The sequence below is a fragment of the Cetorhinus maximus genome, unplaced genomic scaffold, assembly GCF_964194155.1.
Source record: "Cetorhinus maximus unplaced genomic scaffold, sCetMax3.hap1.1 HAP1_SCAFFOLD_2946, whole genome shotgun sequence".
Taxonomy (NCBI): Eukaryota; Metazoa; Chordata; class Chondrichthyes; order Lamniformes; family Cetorhinidae; genus Cetorhinus; species Cetorhinus maximus.
In genome coordinates, this window is record NW_027598876.1 from 11144 (window position 1) to 30193 (window position 19050).

The 19050-nt window shown below is 56.0% G+C and overlaps 1 protein-coding gene across 1 annotated transcript; it reads left to right on the top strand.

Annotated features, from left to right (window-relative positions):
* The first annotated feature begins 196 nt into the window (after positions 1–196).
* Positions 197–13339, top strand: them4 (thioesterase superfamily member 4). The gene is given in 6 exon segments (XM_078537758.1): positions 197–325; positions 3056–3200; positions 5235–5382; positions 6484–6594; positions 6729–6853; positions 13214–13339. Coding segments are annotated over 6 exon segments (705 nt in total). The 3' UTR covers positions 13261–13339.
* The last annotated feature ends 5711 nt before the right edge of the window (positions 13340–19050 follow it).

Sequence of the window (19050 nt, forward strand, 5' to 3'; positions counted from 1 at the left end):
CCGAGCTTTTGGTCACCCTGTCCGTAATATCTCCTCATGTGGCCGGGGGTCAGATTTTGTCAGATAACACTCCTGCCAAGCACCTTAGGATGTTTAATTGTGTTGAAGGTGCTATATAAATGCAAATTCTTGTTCTGGTTGTCAGTGGTTGAAGTCTGTGCAGAGGAGGGGGTTAAACCAAGGTCAGAGGTTAGGGATGCGGCTTGGGATGCTCAGGAGGCTGTGCCGATCTGTGATGCTCTGCTCTGATTGGACGGTGAGGGATCGAGTCCCAACCACAAGGATGTGGAACTGCACTGGGCAGAACCTGGTCCGGAATAATCACGTGAGTCTCCCAGCAACATGGAGAGGGGAAAGGGAACAGTGTTCGAAAATTCTCCTCCCTCAAATCCCACCTCACCCCCTCCCTATCCCTGTAACCTCCTCCAGCCCCTACACCCCTCCCTATCTCTGTAACCTCCTCCAGCCCCTACACCCTCCCTATCTCTGTAACCTCCTCCAGCCCCAACACCCCTCCCTATCTCTGTAACCTCCTCCAGCCCCTACACCCCTCCCTATCTCTGTAACCTCCTCCAGCCCCTACACCCTCCCTGTCTCTGTAACCTCCTCCAGCCCCTACACCCCTCCCTATCTCTGTAACCTCCTCCAGCCCCTACACCCCTCCCTATCTCTGTAACCTCCTCCAGCCCCTACACCCTCCCTGTCTCTGTAACCTCCTCCAGCCCCTACACCCCTCCCTATCTCTGTAACCTCCTCCAGCCCCTACACCCCTCCCTATCTCTGTAACCTCCTCCAACCCCTACACCCCTCCCTATCTCTGTAATCTCCTCCAGCCCCTACACCCCTCCCTATCTCTGTAACGTCCTCCAGCCCCTACACCCCTCCCTATCTCTGTAACCTCCTCCTACCCCTACACCCCTCCCTATCCCTGTAACCTCCTCCAGCCCCTACACCCCTCCCTATCTCTGTAACCTCCTCCAGCCCCCTACACCCCTCCCTATCTCTGTAACCTCCTCCAGCCCCTACACCCCTCCCTATCTCTGTAACCTCCTCCAGCCCCTACACCCCTCCCTATCTCTGTAACCTCCTCCAGCGCCTACACCCCCTCCCTATCTCTGTAACCTCCTCCAGCCCCTACACCCCTCCCTATCTCTGTAACCTCCTCCAGCCCCCTACACCCCTCCCTATCTCTGTAACCTCCTCCAGCCCCTACACCTCTCCCTATCTCTGTAACCTCCTCCAGCCCCTACACCCCCTCCCTATCTCTGTAACCTCCTCCAGCCCCTACACCCCTCCCTATCTCTGTAACCTCCTCCAGACCCTACACCCCTCCCTATCTCTGTAACCTCCTCCAGCCCCTACACCCCTCCCTATCTCTGTAACCTCCTCCAGCCCCTACACCCCTCCCTATCTCTGTAACCTCCTCCAGCCCCTACACCCCTCCCTATCTCTGTAACCTCCTCCAACCCCTACACCCCTCCCTATCTCTGTAACCTCCTCCAGCCACTACACCCCTTCCTATCTCTGTAACCTCCTCCAGCCCCTACACCCCTCCCTATCTCTGTAACCTCCTCCAGCCCCCTACACCCCTCCCTATCTCTGTAACCTCCTCCAGCCCCTATACCACCTCCCTATTCCTACGTTGCTCAGGGCCAATATTAAATCCCCACTGGCCCTGGGATGTATTACAGTTCCAAGGTGCTATATAAATGCAGGATGTTGTCAGCGGGACTGACTGTCATGTTGCGGAGTGGGTGACCTTTCCCAAGGTCTGGGTCCAGAGACATTTCATCAGAATCAGGAACGGGAGTGGGAGTGGGCTATTCGGCCCCTCGAGCCTAGCGGCCGTGGGATATTTTATATCCACCCCAGGGGGCAGACGGGGGCCTCAGGTTAATGTCTCATCATGAAAGACGGCACCTCCGACAGTGCGGCACTCCCTCAGTACTGACCCTCCGACAGTGCGGCGCTCCCTCAGTACTGACCCTCCGACAGTGCGGCGCTCCCTCAGTACTGACCCTCCGACAGTGCGGCGCTCCCTCAGTACTGACCCTCCGACAGTGCGGCGCTCCCTCAGTACTGACCCTCCGACAGTGCGGCGCTCCCTCAGTACTGACCCTCCGACAGTGCGGCGCTCCCCCAGTACTGACCCTCCGACAGTGCGGCGCTCCCTCAGTACTGACCCTCCGACAGTGCGGCGCTCCCTCAGCACTGACCCTCCGACAGTGCGGCGCTCCCTCAGTACTGACCCTCCGACAGTGCGACGCTCCCTCAGTACTGACCTTCCGACAGTGCGGCGCTCCCTCAGCACTGACCCTCCGACAGTGCGGCGCTCCCTCAGTACTGACCCTCCGACAGTGCGGCGCTCCCTCAGTACTGACCCTCCGACAGTGCGACCCTCCCTCAGTACTGACCCTCCGACAGTGCGACACTCCCTCAGTACTGACCCTCCGACAGTGCGGCGCTCCCTCAGTACTGACCCTCCGACAGTGCGGCGCTCCCTCAGTACTGACCCTCCGACAGTGCAGCGCTCCCTCAGTACTGACCCTCCGACAGTGCGGCGCTCCCTCAGTACTGACCCTCCGACAGTGCGGCGCTCCCTCAGCACTGACCCTCCGACAGTGCGGCACTCCCTCAGTGCTGACCCACTCAATAAGATCTCGGCCGATCCGAATGTGGCCTTGACTCCAATGTCCCCCACCATCACCCTCGACCCCCTCGTCGATCAAAAACCTGTCTGACTCAGCCTCGGGCATCGGAGACCCGGCCTCCAACTCTCTGGGGGAGGAGGGGACAGGATTCCACAGCCCGACCAACCTCTGAGGGAGGAAATTCCTCCTCACCTCCATCTTCAATGGAGACCCCCTTCCTCTCGAACTGTGCTCCCCGCCCTCCCCACTCCCTCATTCTGGATTCCCCCTCAACGAGGGGCAAACATCCTCTCAGCACCCGCCCTGTCGCATCGCCCTCCCCCCGCCTCAGAATCTGACCCGTTCCGACCAGGAGTCCAGAGAGATGGAATGTTTCCTCACGGAGTTGGGTTTCCGGTTTGCAGGTGCCCGGTGACAGGTTCAGGGACTATGGCGTTCCGAATGCCAGCTGGAACGCGGACATGATGGCGCTGTAGGCCCGGTACATGGCATGGACCGAGGACGGCGACTGGAAGAGGCTCCCCTCCTACAATCGGGCCCTCAGGCACGGTAAGAAACGCTGCTCCGGTGTCGGTGTCCCTCAGCACTGACCCTCCGACAGCGCGGCGCTCCCTCAGTACTGACCCTCCGACAGTGCGGTGCTCCCTCAGTACTGACCCTCCGACAGTGCGGCACTCCCTCAGTACTGACCCTCCGACAGTGCGGCGCTCCCTCAGCACTGACCCTCCGACAGTGCGGCACTCCCTCAGCACTGACCCTCCGACAGTGCGGCGCTCCCTCAGCACTGACCCTCCGACAGTGCGGCGCTCCCTCAGTACTGACCCTCCGACAGTGCGGCGCTCCCTCAGTACTGACCCTCCGACAGTGTGGCGCTCCCTCAGCACTGACCCTCCGACAGTGCGGGGCTCCCTCAGTACTGACCCTCCGACAGTGCGGCGCTCCCTCAGTACTGACCCTCCGACAGTGCGGCGCTCCCTCAGTACTGACCCTCCGACAGTGCGGCGCTCCCTCAGTACTGACCCTCCGACAGTGCGGCGCTCCCTCAGTACTGACCCTCCGACAGTGCGGGGCTCCCTCAGTACTGACCCTCCGACAGTGCGGCGCTCCCTCAGTACTGACCCTCCGACAGTGCGGCGCTCCCTCAGTACTGACCCACCGACAGTGCGGCACTCCCTCAGTACTGACCCTCCGACAGTGCGGCACTCCCTCAGTACTGACCCTCCGACAGTGCGGCGCTCCCTCAGTACTGACCATCCGACAGTGCGGCTCTCCCTCAGTACTGACCCTCCGACAGTGCGGCGCTCCCTCAGTACTGACCCTCCGACAGTGCGGCGCTCCCTCAGTACTGACCCTCCGACAGTGCGGCACTCCCTCAGTACTGACCCTCCGACAGTGCGGCACTCCCTCAGTACTGACCCTCCGACAGTGCGGCGCTCCCTCAGTACTGACCCTCCGACAGTGCGGCTTTCCCTCAGTACTGACCCTCCGACAGTGCGGCGCTCCCTCAGTACTGACCCTCCGACAGTGCGGCACTCCCTCAGTACTGACCCTCCGACAGTGCGGCACTCCCTCGGCACTGACCCTCCGACAGTGCGGCACTCCCTCAGTACTGACCCTCCGACAGTGCGGCGCTCCCTCAGCACTGACCCTCCGACAGTGCGGCGCTCCCTCAGTACTGACCCTCCGACAGTGCGGCGCTCCCTCAGTACTGACCCTCCGACAGTGCGACACTCCCTCAGTACTGACCCTCCGACAGTGCGGGGCTCCCTCAGTACTGACCCTCCGACAGTGCGGCCCTCCCTCAGTACTGACCCTCCGACAGTGCGGGGCTCCCTCAGAACCAGCACTGAGAGTGTCGGCCTGGATTATGGGGCTTGGGTCTCTCGAGTGGGTCTTGAACCCGGGACCTTTTGACTCAGAGCTGAGAGAGGTGCCCAATGAGTCATGGCTCTTACCAATAACAACAGTGAGTGCACTTTAAAGAAACAGGCCATTCGGCCCCTCTGCTCTGTGCTGGTGTTTCTGCCCCACACCAGCCTCCTCCCAGCCCCCTCTTCATCTCCCCCCATCAACATATCCTTCTATTCCTTTCTCCCTCATGTGTTTATCCAGCTCCCCCCCCCTTCAATCCATCTCCGCGATTCACCTCGACCACTCCCCGTGGGAGCGAGTCCCACGTTCTCCCCACTCCCCGTGGGAGCGAGTCCCACGTTCTCCCCACTCCCCGTGGGAGCGAGTCCCACATTCTCCCCACACCCCGTGGGAGCGAGTCTCACATTCTCCCCACTCCCCGTGGGAGCGAGTCTCACATTCTCCCCACTCCCCGCGGGAGCGAGTCCCACATTCTCCCCGCTCTCTGGGTAAAGACGTTTCTCCTGAATTCCTCATCGGATTTATCAGTGACTGTCTGATATCGATGGCCCCCACTAGCTCTGGTCTCCCCTCCAACAAGGGTAAACACCTTCTCTACGTCGACCCTATCGAATCCCTCTAATCTGTCTCCTTCTGGCTCCAAACATCTTCTGGATGTTCAGAGGTTGTGAAGGGCACTATATAAAGGCAGGTTGTTTGTGACTATTCCAGATCAAGATCCGGAGATCCCCAATCGATTGTTCACCAGGAATACAGATGTGGAGGGATCGGGCTTTGAGTACGCCATGTTCCTGAACACGTCGGAGAGAAGGATCCTGTGTATATTCCAGCCCGGACCCTTATTGGAGGGACCCCCCTGGTGAGTATCGGACAGGGTGTGAGGGGTTTGACCAGCGTATCGCTGGTTCTATCTGAAGCAAATCCCGCTACCTTTTCCAAACCTCCCTCCCTGCCCTGAGATTTAAACCCTGCGGGATTGAATTTCCCACATCGGCGTCTCACCTGGAAGACAGCACCTCCGACAGTGCGGCACTCCCTCAGTACTGACCCTCCGACAGTGCGGCACTCCCTCAGTACTGACCCTCCGACAGTGCGGCACTCCCTCAGTACTGACCCTACGACAGTGCGGCGCTCCCTCAGTACTGACCCACCGACAGTGCGGCGCTCCCTCGGTACCGACCCTCCGACAGTGCGGCACTCCCTCGGTACTGACCCTCCGACAGTGCGGCGCTCCCTCGGTACCGACCCTCCGACAGTGCGGCACTCCCTCGGTACTGACCCTCCGACAGTGCGGCGCTCCCTCAGCACTGACCCTCCGACAGTGCGGCACTCCCTCAGCACTGACCCTCCGACAGTGCGGCGCTCCCTCAGCACTGATCCTCCGACAGTGCGGCGCTCCCTCGGTACCGACCCTCCGACAGTGCGGCACTCCCTCAGTACTGACCCTCCGACAGTGCGGCGCTCCCTCAGCACTGACCCTCCGACAGTGCGGCGCTCCCTCAGCACTGACCCTCCGACAGTGCGGCACTCCCTCAGTACTGACCCTCCGACAGTGCGGCACTCCCTCAGTACTGACCCTCCGACAGTGCGGCACTCCCTCAGCACTGACCCTCCGACAGTGCGGCACTCCCTCAGTACCGACCCTCCGACAGTGCGGCACTCCCTCAGTACTGACCCTCCGACAGTGCGGCACTCCCTCAGTACTGACCCTCCGACAGTGCGGTAATCCCTCAGTACTGACCCTCCAACAGCGCGGTAATCCCGGTGAGATGTGCGGGCAGTGCTGGGGTGGGGGGGAGATACGGGCCCTGGTGGGGAGCAGGGTTGGGCCGGTGGGTGGTCGGAAGTCGCCGTGCCCGGTATCATCCCCCTCCCCCCAACCGGCCCCCGGGGATTGAGGGAAGGGGGGGGGACGCGTGCGGCGGACGAGGCTGATCCACGGTTCTCTCTGTCTCTCCAGCCACACCCATGGCGGAGCCATCCTCGCCCTGCTTGATGGGGTAGCGGGGACGTGTGCGTACGCTACCATAGGCCCTGTCCTGACCGCCAACGTCAACGTCAACTTCCAGAGGTAAGCTGCGGTGACTGTCCTGCAGGGGGCGGAGTTGTGGGGTGGGGGGGTGGGTGGGGGGCAATATCGGGGGGAGTGGCATAACGAGCGGGGTAATAATGATGGGCCCGGCCTCACTCTGTCCGTCTCTCCAGCCCTGTGCCTTTAGGCTCCACAGTCCTGATTGACGTCCACATCGAGAGGGTGGTCGACAGAAAGATATTCATGTCCTGTCTCGTCACCAGCGGCATCGGTTCCAAGGTCCATGCGGACGGCAAGAGTAAGCAGACTCCGATCGGTGATTCAAACCTTTAAGGCCCTGAGTGGGGGCTCTTGACCGGGTGGGATGTGGAGAGGATGTTTCCTCTTGTGGGAGAATCTAGAACGAGGTGGTGGGGGTCACTGTTTAGAAATAAGGGGGTCACTCCCATTTAAGACAGAGATGAGGAGAGATTTTTTCCCTCTTGAGCCTTTGGTAGTCTCTTCCTTGAAAGGCGATGGAAGCAGAGCCTTTGAATATTTTTTAGGCCGAACGGGATAGGATCTGAATAAGCAAAGGGGGTGAAAGGTTATTGGGGGTTAGGCGGGAATGTGGGGTTAAGGCCACAGTCAGACCAGCCGCGATCTTACTAAATGGTGCAGCAGAAACTGAACTGGACCCAGCCACATAAATACTGTGGCTACAAGAGCAGGTCAGAGGCTGGGAATCCTGCGGTAAGTAATTCACCTCCTGACTCCCCAAAGCCTGTCCACCATCTACAAGGCACAAGTCAGGAGTGTGATGGAATACTCCCCACTTGCCTGGATGAGTGCAGCTCCCACAACACTCAAGAAGCTCGACACCGTCCAGGACAAAGCAGCCCCCGCTCGATCGGCACCCCATCCACAAACATTCACTCCCTCCACCACCGACGCACAGTAGCAGCAGCGTGTGTACCATCTACAAGATGCACTGCAGCAACTCACCAAGGCTCCTTCGACAGCGCCGCCCAAACCCACGACCCGCTCCCATCTAGAAGGACAAGGGCAGCAGACACATGGGGAACACCACCACCTGCAAGTTCCCCTCCGAGCCACTCACCACCCTGACTTGGAAATATATCGGCCGTTCCTTCACTGTCGCTGGGTCAAAATCCTGGAACTCCCTCCCTAACAGCATGGTGGGTGTACCTACACCACAGGGACTGCAGCGGCTCAAGAAGGCAGCTCACCCACCACCTTCTCAAGGGGGCAATTAGGGATGGGCAACAAATGCTGGGCCCAGCCAGAGACACCCACATCCTGTAAATGAATAAACAAAAAACAGGCACGAGGGGCCAAGTAGCCACATCTGCTCCTAATTCGTATTTCCGTCGGACTGTGAACAGTTCCTGCTCCCAGTGTCTTGACTGCCCATGGGGGACTCAGTGTAAATTCGGGCAGAGTGCCCCACCCCTCGGGTACCCTGAGTCGAATGGAGCAAAGTGGACTGGGAGCTGGCTGGTTATGGCAGACCGCGAGGATTTGGAGTCAGAGCATAAGACATAGGAGCAGAAATTAGGCCATTCGGCCCATCGAGTCTGCTCCACCATTCAATCATGGCTGATAAGTTTCTCAACCCCATTCTCCCGCCTTCTCCCCGTAACCTTTGATCCCCTTACCAATCAAGAACCTATCGATCTCGGTCTTAAATACACTCAATGACCTGGCCTCCACAGCCTTCTGTGGCAATGAATTCCATAGATTCACCACTCTCTGGCTAAAGAAGTTTCTCCTCATCTCTGTTCTAAAAGGTCTTCCCTTTACTCTGAGGCTGTGCCCTCGGGTCCTAGTCTCTCCTACTAATGGAAACATCTTCCCCACGTCCACTCTATCCAGGCCTTTCAGTATTCTGTAAGTTTCAATCAGATCCCCCCCTCATCCTTCTAAACTCCATCGAGTATAGACCCAGAGTCCTCAAACATTCCTCATATGTTAAGCCTTTCATTCCTGGGATCATTCTCGTGAACCTCCTCTGGACCCTCCCCAGGGCCAGAACATCCTTCCTGAGATACGGGACCCAAAATTGCTCACAATATTCTAAATGTGGTCTGACCAGAGCCTTATAAAGCCTCAGCAGCACATCCCTGCTTTTATATTCTAGTCCTCTCGAAATAAATGCCAACATTGCATTTGCCTTCCTAACTACCAACTCAACCTGCAAGTTAACCTTAAGAGAATCCTGGACTAGGACTCCCAAGTCCCTTTGCACTCCAGATTTCTGAATTCTCTCCCCATTTAGAAAATAGTCTATGCCTCTATTCTTCCTACCAAAGTGCATGACCTCACACTTCCCCACGTTGTATTCCATCTGCCACTTCTTTGCCCATTCTCCTAACCTGTCCAAATCCTTCTGCAGCCTCCCCGCCTCCTCAATACTATCTGTCCCTCCACCTATCTTTGTATCATCTGCAAACTTAGCCAGGATGCCCTCAGTTCCTTCATCTAGATCATTAATGTATAAAGTGAAAAGTTGTGGTCCCAACACTGACCCCTGCGGGACTCCACTAGTCACCGGCCGCCATCCTGAGAAGGACCCCCTTATCCCCCACTCTCTGCCTCCTGCCAGACAGCCAATCTTCTATCCATGCTAGTACCTTGCCTCTAACACTATGGGCTCTTATCTTACTGAATAAGCAGAGAGCCCCTGATTCCCCCCTAGAGTCCGGAGCCTTCCATACGTGTCTGTACCATCACTCCGGCCAGACGAGCAGGTGCTGAAATATCTCCCGCTTTGCCCTCTCCTCGTTCGACTGCTACAGGCTTTGTGCATTACAAAGGAGAGGCTTGTGAATTCAGTGTGTGCCTAACTATGATCAGGAGAGGACTGAGAGACAGGCTCACTTCAGTTTAATACAGAAAGGGGTTAACTTTCTTATACTTCAACTGATCAAAGCAAAATAAGGAAACAGGCACCGACCTTCACACACACATAGTCAAAGTTAACACTCACACACACTCACGCGCGCACACACACACAGACACACATGCATACGCACACACACACATTCACACACATACTCACACACACACACACACATACACACACACACACACACACACACAGACACACATGCATACGCACACACACACATTCACACACATACACACACGCACACACACACATGCATACGCACACACACACATTCACACACATACTCACACACGCACACATACACACACACACACAGACACACATGCATACGCACACACACACATTCACACACATACTCACACACGCACACACGCACGCGCACACACACGCGCTCACACATGTGCTCACGCACATACGTGCTCAAACACACTCTCGCATGCACACACGCGTGCACATATGCACACACACGTGCTCGCACACACACGTGCTCACGCACACACGCACATGCGCTCACATATACGCTCACACACACTCGCACGCACGCACATACGCACAGACACACTTGCACGCACACATATACTCGAACACACTCGCACATTCACACACACACTTTCACTCACACACTCGTACGCACACACACACACACACATTCATACACATACACTCACATACACACACACACTCACTGTCTTTCACTCACACACTCGCACACACACTCACACACACACACTCACACACACACACGCACTCACACACACGAACACTCGTGCACACACACGGATTACAGAGCAGGGAAAGATAGGTTGGCCAAATGAGTTTCCTGGGAAAAAGTGAGAGAGTGTCCACTCTGTAACTTGGTGATCACCCGGCTTCATGGTGAATTTAACAGTCTCATTGCTCCCAATGTAAAGATGTGGACAATTGAGTTGGTTGTTCTTCAGGTTGGATTCGCTTAGAAAATCTGTCTGCCAGCAAACAGGGTTCAAAGCTTTACCAGGTCGGCTGGAGAGAGAGAGGGAGGCAGGATGGACCCCACTTGGGTCTTTTCCCTTAGCTGCTTGTCCTCGGTTCTGCTGAGAATATCTGTGCTTAAAACCTACAAAGGGCTGGCTTGTGCTGTGATCTTCCCCGCTGGAACTGCCCGAAGATTAAAAAATAAAAACAGTGTCTGTGTATTCCAAAGGTGACTTGGTTAGCTCCGGTCTGGAAGGTATCTCAACCAGGGTCCCATCGTCCAAATGATTAGTCTTAATGGCCCAACTCCAACAGTTGAATACCTCAGGTGATTCTTCTAGATACCTTGCTGATGAGACAGAAGATGTGAGTCCATAAGACCATAAGACATAGGAGCAGAAATTAGGCCATTCGGCCCATCGAGTCTGCTCCGCCATTCAATCATGGCTGATAAGTTTCTCAACCCCATTCACCCGCCTTCTCCCCGTAACCTTTGATCCCCTTACCAATCAAGAACCTATCTATCTCGGTCTTAAATACACTCAATGACCTGGCCTCCACAGCCTTCTGTGGCAATGAATTCCATAGATTCACCACTCTCTGGCTAAAGAAGCTTCTCCTCATCTCTGTTCTAAAAGGTCTTCCCTTTACTCTGAGGCTGTGCCCTCGGGTCCTAGTCTCTCCTACTAATGGAAACATCTTCCCCCTCCACACTCCCCTTAATCAGTGCCTTTGATGGGTTTTGACTCCACTGCAGTGAACTGAATAGTGATGTATAGTAATTGGATAGTGTATAGTAACGCAAATTTGGGTTAGCCATCTTGGGCTATGATTTTAAGACACTTTAGGCTGTGCTATTAAAAGGTCTGTTTTTAAAAGTTCAATTCAGGTTTCCGGCCGCTGGATGAAAAATCATTATTTGGCATAAAGCACACCTTCATGACACCACCTATCCCCATAACGTCGGGTGACTTTATGCCGGTCTCAGCTCATCTACTGCTGAAACCCTCGTCCACATCCTGGGTACCTCCAGACTCGACAATTCCAACATGCTCCTGGCTGCCCTCCCACAACCTCCCCTCTGTATACTTCAGCTCATCCAAAACTCCGCTGCCCCCATGTTTTGTTGCAGAATTCATTGATGTTGGCCAGGCTTTGTATGTGCAGAAGCACAGGCATGGAAGTGCCCTCACTTGTGCTTGGGGATCAACAGCGGGTATCAGGGGAACGCTCTACTGAGCCCGGGTCGGTATTCCCCTCCAACTCCCTCCCTTCCAGGATCTCCAGCACCTCCAGTGTCCCTCAATTCATTAATTCTCCAAGAGTCGGTCACCCAGCCAGGAAGAGATAGATTTCAAAATCCTCTTCCACTTTTTCATATCCTTCTGTGATCCTCACCCCCTCCCTATCTCTGTAACCTCCTCCAGCCCCTACACCCCTCCCTATCTCTGTAACCTCCTCCAGCCCCTACACCCCTCCCTATCTCTGTAACCTCCTCCAGCCCCTACACCCCTCCCTATCTCTGTAACCTCCTCCAGCCCCTACACCCCCTCCCTATCTCTGTAACCTCCTCCAGCCCCTACACCCCTCCCTACCTCTGTAACCTCCTCCAGCCCCTACACCCCTCCCTACCTCTGTAACCTCCTCCAGCCCCTACACCCCTCCCTATCTCTGTAACCTCCTCCAGCCCCTACACCCCTCCCTATCTCTGTAACCTCCTCCACTCCCTACACCCCTCCCTATCTCTGTAACCTCCTCCAGCCCCTACACCCCTCCCTATCTCTGTAACCTCCTCCAGTCCCTACACCCCTCCCTATCTCTGTAACCTCCTCCAGCCTCTACACCCCTCCCTATCTCTGTAACCTCCTCCAGCCCCTACACCCCTCCCTATCTCTGTAACCTCCTCCAGCCCCTACACCCCTCCCTATCTCTGTAACCTCCTCCAACTCCTACAACCCTCCCTATCTCTGTAACCTCCTCCAGCCCCTACACCCCTCCCTATCTCTGTAACCTCCTCCAGCCCCTACACCCCTCCCTATCTCTGTAACCTCCTCCAGTCCCTACACCCCTCCCTATCTCTGTAACCTCCTCCAGCCTCTACACCCCTCCCTATCTCTGTAACCTCCTCCAGCCCCTACACCCCTCCCTATCTCTGTAACCTCCTCCAGCCCCTACACCCCTCCCTATCTCTGTAACCTCCTCCAACTCCTACAACCCTCCCTATCTCTGTAACCTCCTCCAGCCCCTACACCCCTCCCTATCTCTGTAACCTCCTCCAGCCCCTACACCCCTCCCTATCTCTGTAACCTCCTCCAGCCCCTACACCCCTCCCTATCTCTGTAACCTCCTCCAGCCCCTACACCCCTCCCTATCTCTGTAACCACCTCCAGGGCCCTACAACCCTCCGAGATCTCTGCGCTCCTCCAATTCTGGCCTCTTGCCCATCCCCCCGATTCCCATCGCTCCACCATTGGCGGCCGTGCCTTCAGCTGCCTGGGGGGCCCTGAGCTCTGGGAATTCCCTCCCTCAACCTCTCCCGCCCTCTCTCTCTCTCTCCTCCTTTAAGACGCTCCTTAAAACCGACCCCTGTGACCGAGCTTTTGGTCACCCTGTCCCTAATATCTCCTCATGTGGCTTGGGGTCAGATTCTATCTGATAACGCTGCGGTGAATGGCCTTGGGATGTTTTACTCCATTAAAGGCGCTATATAGATTCACCAAGTCACTAAAAACCTCACCCCCTGTGGAATCGGAAGCTGCTCTGATTTTAATCTCGTTTTGTTTTTACACACAGTGCTGTTCATCAAATACCTTGGCTCGGGCCCAGCGAGTGGGAAATGAGGAGCCTCTCCCTTGAAGATGATGGTGAAGCATCCCTCACCTGAAGACTTCCGGAGCAGGAGAGAAACATTTCCTATTTGTCGGGGGTGGGGTGGGGGGAATTCACCTTTCCAGGGATGAGGGGACTTCAGTTCATGTGGGAGAGACTGGGAGAAGCTGGGATTGTTCTCCTCAGAGCGGAGAAGGTTAAGGGGGAGATTGAATCGAGGCGTTCGGAATCAGGAAGGGGGTTTTGGACGGAGTGAATAAGGAGAAACTGTTTCCACTGGGCAGGAGGGTCGGTAACCAGAGGGGGACACAGATTGAAGAGAATCGGGGAAAGAACCAGAGGGGGAGATGAGGAGAATTTATTTTTATAAACACAGGGAGTTGTTGTGATCTGGAAGGCGCTGCCTGAAATGGCGGTGGAAACAGATTCAATAGGAACTTTCCAAAAGGGGGGGAATCGGATAAATACCTGAAGGGGAAAAATTTGCAGGGCGATTGGGGGAGGAGCTGGGGGTGGGGTAGTGGGGTTAATTGGATAGCATAGAGCCAGATGGGCCGAATGGCCTCCTGGCCGGCTGTAAGAGCCTCTCCGCGTCTGGTCAGGGAAGGTTCAGAAGTTACTGCCCGTGAACCAGTCACTGAAGGCCTTCCCTCTCTGATCCATGAGGTGACCTGAGCTGGGGTGTGGGGTTGGGAGTTGACTTGCACCCCCAACTTGGCCCCCACCTCTCCCCCTCCATTTCAGCCCATCTGGCGCAGTCACTTGTCCAGGGGAGGCCAGAATCATCCCGAACGAGGACTGCTTGAGGGTCGGAGGTGGGTTGGGTGGAGGTAGGGGGTTTTGGGGACAGAACGATACAGGCCCAATCGTTTGATTTGGACCCTTGTTGCTCGCTCCGGGAACGCAAACCCACCTTAATCAAGTGTCCCCTGACGGGCCGGTGGGTTGGGGACAGTAAGGCGGGGCGGGTCAGGTACGTGGGAGGAAGGGGAGGCCTTCGGGTGCCAACTAGGCCTGAAACGGAGCCTGCCCGGTGGGGTCAAAGGTGAGAGAGAGAGAGAGAGAGAGAGAGAGCACCATGGCCGGGGCAGGGGGAGGCCTTCGGGTGCCAACTAGGCCTGAAACGGAGCCTGCCCGGTGGGGTCAAAGGTGAGAGAGAGTGAGAGAGAGAGAGCGAGCACCATGGCCGGGACAGGGGGAGGCCTTCGGGTGCCAACAAGGCCTGAAACGGAGCCTGCCCGGAGGGGTCAAAGGTGAGAGAGAGAGAGAGAGAGAGAGAGAGCGCCATGGCCGGGGCAGGGGGAGGCGCTGCCCGGTCCTGGAGGCTTGGCGGACCCCACCAGTCGCTGCACTTGAGCCTCGGTCAACGGGACTGACCCTTGGGGAGCCTCAGAGAGAGAGGGAGAGAGATGGAGAGATTGCGGCCTTGTCACGCGACGGTTGACGTTGCAACCCTGTCCCGCGGGCCGGAGAGTGTGAAACATTAAAGAGATTTTTTTCCCTCCATCGTCACGGGACTGGACACTATTTTTTTTACACACTTTGCCCCTTTCTCAGGAGTGGACAGGGTTCGAGGAGGGGGTGAGTCGGCGGGGTTGGGGGGTGGGGGTTGGAGAGTACGCCTGCTGGCCGGGCCTGGACAGTCGGACAGAGGGCCCCAACCCCTCCGCAGTCGTGGGGAGGGAGGAGCGGAGAGAAGTCGGGGGTGGTGGGGAGAAGGGGGGTTGTGAGGAGCGGGAGGGAAGAGCGAGGGAAGAGACTGCAGTTCCTCGCAGTCCTGGGGAGGCAGCACCGGGGGCGACAGAGGCCACAGCTTCTCGGCCAAACACCGGGAAAATGGGGAAACTCTCAGAGGGAAGTCCATCGGGAAGGATTGGAGGCCTGGGGATGGGGCGGGGGGGAGGGGGTTGGTGAGGGGGAGGTGGGGGAGGGGGACTGGCGAGGCGGACGCAGAGGCTCGAACTGAGGAACTCGGGATGGCCAACGAGCTGGACAGTAGGATGGTCTCAAGGGGCCGAATGGCCCCATCCCATCGCCGAGAGAGAGAGGGGAAACATCCCCTCCCCCCTGGTGTCCTTCACCAACCTCAGGACGCCCCAAAGCTCTTCACAGCCAATGAGGGACTTCCAAACCGCGCTCACTTTGTAGCGTAGGGAACGCTGCAGCCGATTGGTGCACAGCAAGATCCCGCGACAGCAACTTGTTAATGACCCAAATCATCTGTTTCCTTCTGTGATATTGGTTGAGGGATTAACTACTGGGCCTCAGGACACCGGGGAGAACTCATTAATGATCCTCCGACAGTGCGGCGCTCCCTCAGTACTGACCCTCTGACAGTGCGGCGCTCCCTCAATACCGACCCTCCGACAGTGCGGCGCTCCCTCAGTACTGACCCTCTGACAGTGCGGCACTCCCTCAGTACTGACCCTCTGACAGTGCGGCACTCCCTCAGTACTGACCCTCCGACAGTGCGGCGCTCCCTCAGTACTGACCCTCCGACAGAGCGGCGCTCCCTCAGTACCGACCCTCCGATAGTGCGGCGCTCCCTCAGTACTGACCCTCTGACAGTGCGGCACTCCCTCAGTACAGACCCTCCGACAGTGCGGCACTCGCTCAGTACTGACGCTCCGACAGTGCGGCGCTCCCTCAGTACTGACCCTCCGACAGTGCGGCGCTCCCTCATGACGGACCCTCCGATAGTGCGGCGCTCCCTCAGTACTGACCCTCCGACAGTGCGGCACTTCCTCAGTACTGACCCTCCGACAGTGCGGCGCTCCCTCAGTACTGACACTCCGACAGTGCGGCGCTCCCTCAGTACTGGCCCTCCGATAATGCGGCGCTCCCTCAGTACTGACCCTCCGACAGTGCGGCGCTCCCTCAGTACTGACCCTCCAACAGTGCGGCGCTCCCTCAGTACTGACACTCCGACAGTGCGGCACTCCCTCAGTACTGACCCTCCGACAGTGCGGCGCTCCCTCAGTACTGACCCTCCAACAGTGCGGCTCTCCCTCAGTACTGACCCTCCAACAGTGCGGCTCTCCCTCAGTACTGACCCTCCAACAGTGCGGCGCTCCCTCAGTACCGACCCTCCGACAGTGTGGCACTCCCTCAGTACTGACCCTCCGACAGTGCAGCGCTCCCTCAGTACTGACCCTCTGACAGTGCGGCACTCCCTCAGTACTGACCCTCCGACAGTGCGGCACTTCCTCAGTACTGACCCTCCGACAGTGCGGCACTCCCTCAGTACTGACCCTCTGACAGAGCGGCGCTCCCTCAGTACTGACGCTCCGACAGTGCGGCACTCCCTCAGTACTGACCCTCCGATAATTCGGCGCTCCCTCAGTACTGACCCTCCGACAGTGCGGCGCTCCCTCAGTACTGACCCTCCGACAGTGCGGCGCTCCCTCAGTATTGACCCTCCGACAGTGCGGCGCTCCCTCAGTACTGACCCTCCGACAGTGCGGCTCTCCCTCAGTACTGACCCTCCAACAGTGCGGCGCTCCCTCAGTACTGGCCCTCCGATAATGCGGCGCTCCCTCAGTACTGACCCTCCGACAGTGTGACGCTCCCTCAGTACTGACCCACCGACAGTGCGGCGCTCCCTCAGTGCTGACCCTCCGACAGTGTGGCACTCCCTCAGCAACTCTGACAATACTCCTCAGTACCGACCCACCGACAGTGCAGCGCTCCCTCAGTGCTGACCTACGACAGTACGTCACTCTGTGTCTACCGCATTCCCAGGACAGGTACAGCACGGGGTTAGATACAGAGTAAAGCTCCCTCTACACCGTCCCCATCAAACACTCCCAGGACAGGTACAGCACGGGGATAGATACAGTGTAAAGCTCCCTCTACACTGTCCCCATCAAACACTCCCAGGACAGGTACAGCACGGGGTTAGATACAGAGTAAAGCTCCCTCTACACCGTCCCCATCAAACACTCCCAGGACAGGTACAGCACAGGGTTAGATACAGAGTAAAGCTCCCTCTACACTGTCCCCATCAAACACTCCCAGGACAGGTACAGCACGGGGTTAGATACAGAGTAAAGCTCCCTCTACACTGTCCCCATCAAACACTCCCAGGACAGGTACAGCACGGGGTTAGATACAGAGTAAAGCTCCCTCTACACTATTTCTAGTGTGAGACAGTTGTTGGGGGATTTCTCAATTACACTTCATGTGGTCTGTTATTTTACGGAGGGCTTCCTGTCGAATTTGTGTGGCCTGGAGAAAACATGAGACCCCGGCTGGAGGCGTGGACACAGTTGATTTTATTAGTGTCGCAACGAGAAATGTGGACTGCACCAGAGTCACATGGAACCAGCATTGGGCATGCATTAAGCTCAATGGCTTCATCCAATGCCAGAGCTAACAATGCACGGAGATAGTAAACAATACACGAGATAGTAAACAATACACGGAGATAGTAAACAATACACGGAGATAGTAAACAATACAGCGGAGATAGTAAACAATACACGGAGATAGTAAACAATACACGGAGATAGTACACAATACACGGAGATAGTAAACAATACACGGAGATAGTAAACAATGCACGGAGATAGTAAACAAAACACGGAGATAGTAAACAATACACGGAGATAGTAAACAATACACGGAGATAGTAAACAATACGCGGAGATAGTAAACAATGCACGGAGATAGTAAACAATGCACGGAGATAGTAAACAATACACGGAGATAGTAAACAATGCACGGAGATAGTAAACAATACGCGGAGATAGTAAACAATACGCGGAGATAGTAAACAATGCACGGAGATAGTAAACAATGCACGGAGATAGTAAACAATACGCGGAGATAGTAAACAATGCGCAGAGATAGTAAACAATACGCGGAGATAGTAAACAATACGCGGAGATAGTAAACAATACACGGAGATAGTAAACAATACGCGGAGATGGTAAACAATACGCGGAGATGGTAAACAATACGCGGAGATAGTAAACAATACGCGGAGATAGTAAACAATGCACGGAGATAGTAAACAATGCACGGAGATAGTAAACAATACGCGGAGATAGTAAACAATACACGGAGATAGTAAACAATGCACGGAGATAGTAAACAATACATGGAGATAGTAAACAATGCACGGAGATAGTAAACAAAACAGCGGAGATAGTAAACAATACACGGAGATAGTAAACAATACACGGAGATAGTAAACAATACGCGGAGATAGTAAACAATACACGGGGATAGTAAACAATACACGGAGATAGTAAACAATACACGGAGATAGTAAACAATACGCGGAGATAGTAAACAATACGCGGAGATAGTAAACAATACGCGGAGATAGTAAACAATACACGGAGATAGTAAACAATACACGGAGATTGCTTTTGATTTTATGTTAACGATTGCACAGTGTGAAGTTCATGTTGCTATGCAGCCGGAGGTAAACTCTGCTTAGTATTGATAGCCTGTTGCCGATTGGAGGTGAACCTCCGCTGAATATTGACAGTCGACTAATATCTATTTACAGTCGCCCATCCTCCTTTAACTGCCCCCCTCCCCCTGTAACAAGGTTACGGGTGTCCACGATGCCCAGACGATCCCGATTATTTTAAGCACGCAGACCACACATACACCCCGTGTCAACCCCGGTCCCTACCTGACACCGATTTGTGTTATTAACCCGTTTGGCCCTTTACCTTTGTTCTCAACTGACCCAGGCTGGCACAGGTGCAGCCGGGGTCCGAGCACGGGCACCAAGGAGTTGTCCCTACGCACCTTTCTGTCCAGCTAATGCCCGGGGTGTGGGGACC